Source organism: Pediculus humanus, genomic scaffold, assembly GCF_000006295.1.
Source record: "Pediculus humanus corporis 1103172108256 genomic scaffold, whole genome shotgun sequence".
Taxonomy (NCBI): domain Eukaryota; kingdom Metazoa; phylum Arthropoda; class Insecta; order Psocodea; family Pediculidae; genus Pediculus; species Pediculus humanus.
Window position 1 is genome coordinate 455,572 of NW_002987825.1, and position 1,850 is coordinate 457,421.

Here is a 1,850-nt window from a genome sequence, read left to right on the forward strand (position 1 = left end):
TTTTTGATTTTATTTATTATTAATTTCATATAACTGAATTTAAAATAATATTTTATCAAGATGGAGAAAAAAGAAAAAAGTGTCATCAGTCAAGGTGAAGAAAAAATTATTTTTTACAAGAGGGGGTGAAAGGGAGAGGGGGCAAACCCCTTTTCATCCCCTCCCGCTTCAAATAATTTTAAAAAAAAAAAAAACGGAAAAGTGACAATAATCGATCGTGTAAATATCAATTATAAGCGAGTTAAGAAAACGAAAAAAAAAAAAACGTGGAAGGAGAAAAAAAAAGCGGATGCCACGTTAAATTCGGAAAATGATTAAAAAAAAAAAAAGAGAGAGAGAAGAATTATTCGAATTAAAAATCGTCTTTCTTTTTTTTCTTCGTAAATGGGAATTAATTTTCTTGTGTTCATTCATTCGTTCAATCACTATTCATTCATTCATTCATTCATTCATTTATTCAATAGCTTTAAATCCCATTTTGAAATGTTTGAATAATATTTTAATAATTTAAACTCGAGTTTTAAAAAAGTATTAAAAAAAATGGTCGTTAATTAAGTAAGAAAAAAAGAAAGAAAGAAACAAAAAAAAAAAAATTGTATTTATTTATTTATTTATTTGTTTGTTTGTTTGTTTGTTTGTTTGTTACAGGGTGAATTAGATTACGAACTTCAAAACAACGATAACGTTTTATTTATATCAACCCTTCACGGCGGATGAAGATTTTTTTTTTTTTTTTTACAAAAAGGGTTGCAAAAAAAAAATTTTTCAATTGTAAAGAAGAATCTCGTCACGAATGAAAAATATTTTTTGAAAAAAAAAAAAAAAAAAAAAGTGGGGGGGGGGCAGAGGATGTAATTTTCAATATAACAAAGTACACGCACGAATAATAAAAAAAAAAAAAAATTATTTTTATTTTATACTGGAAACGTGTGGAAATCCTGGAAAAAAAAGTTCCGCCGATCATACGCCGAATCGATTATCGAATTTTTTTTATGAAATGTAACAATGATTATTACCGAAAATAAAAAAAAAAAAAAAGAAAAAAAAGAATTTATTTGTTTTTTTAAATTTTAACCGAAAATGAAAAAAAAAAAGAAAATTTTTCTATTTTCTTACCCCCCCTTCCTGCTCCCTCATTTTCTCCAGATCTTCGTAGAGCATAACAAAAGTGAGAAGAAAAATTAATTAATCATTTTTTTTTCCTGTCGATTAATGTGAAGAATATTGGAAATGTAAAATTACAAGAATGGGTTATTATTTTGATGGCGACGGTGGTGGTGGTGGTGGTGGTGGTTGGTGAGAGGGAAAAGAAGAAAAAGAAGAGAGAGAGAGACATGGACGGTGAGTAAGTAACATCACGAACGTTTTCTTTTTTTTCCTCTCAACTCAAACATTTCCCTAATGCATAAGCTTATTTGGATAATTTTAATCCAAAGCTTTTTATTATCGTAAAAACAATCCGTGGATTTTACGCTTTATTATTATTGTTATTATTATCATTATCATTATTATCATTATTATTTTCTTTGAATAATTCACGTTTTTTTTTTTTATAACAAATTAATTTTTTTTTTTTTTTTGACGAGTCATCCGATGGAGAAAAAAAGAAAGAAAAGAAAACAAAAAAAGGTAAAAATTTAATGTTGGAAAGGTTGAATGTGGGGTAGAAGGCACGAAGGGGGAGAACCTTTCACCTTTTTTTATTATGTTTTGATAATTAGAAATTATTATGTAAGTGGTAAGTCCCTTCTTCTCGTACAAAAAAAAAAAAAAACAAAGAAAGGAAATTAATGATGCAATTTTTTCATCCCTTCGTAGTCGTGGAAGTAGAATTAAAAAGGAAAAAAAAA

General features: G+C 27.0%; 1 protein-coding gene across 1 annotated transcript in view; it reads left to right on the forward strand.

Moving 5' to 3' along the window:
- Phum_PHUM485000 (protein C9orf74, putative) overlaps positions 1-717 on the forward strand; it is a gene marked incomplete at both ends in the record, with an annotated part of 4,165 nt that extends 3,448 nt beyond the window's left edge. Inside the window, one exon of the mRNA XM_002430433.1 lies at positions 649-717. Coding sequence (XP_002430478.1) covers positions 649-717 — 69 coding nt within the window. The remainder of the gene's footprint in view (positions 1-648) is intronic.
- Between the last annotated feature and the right edge of the window lie 1,133 nt (positions 718-1,850).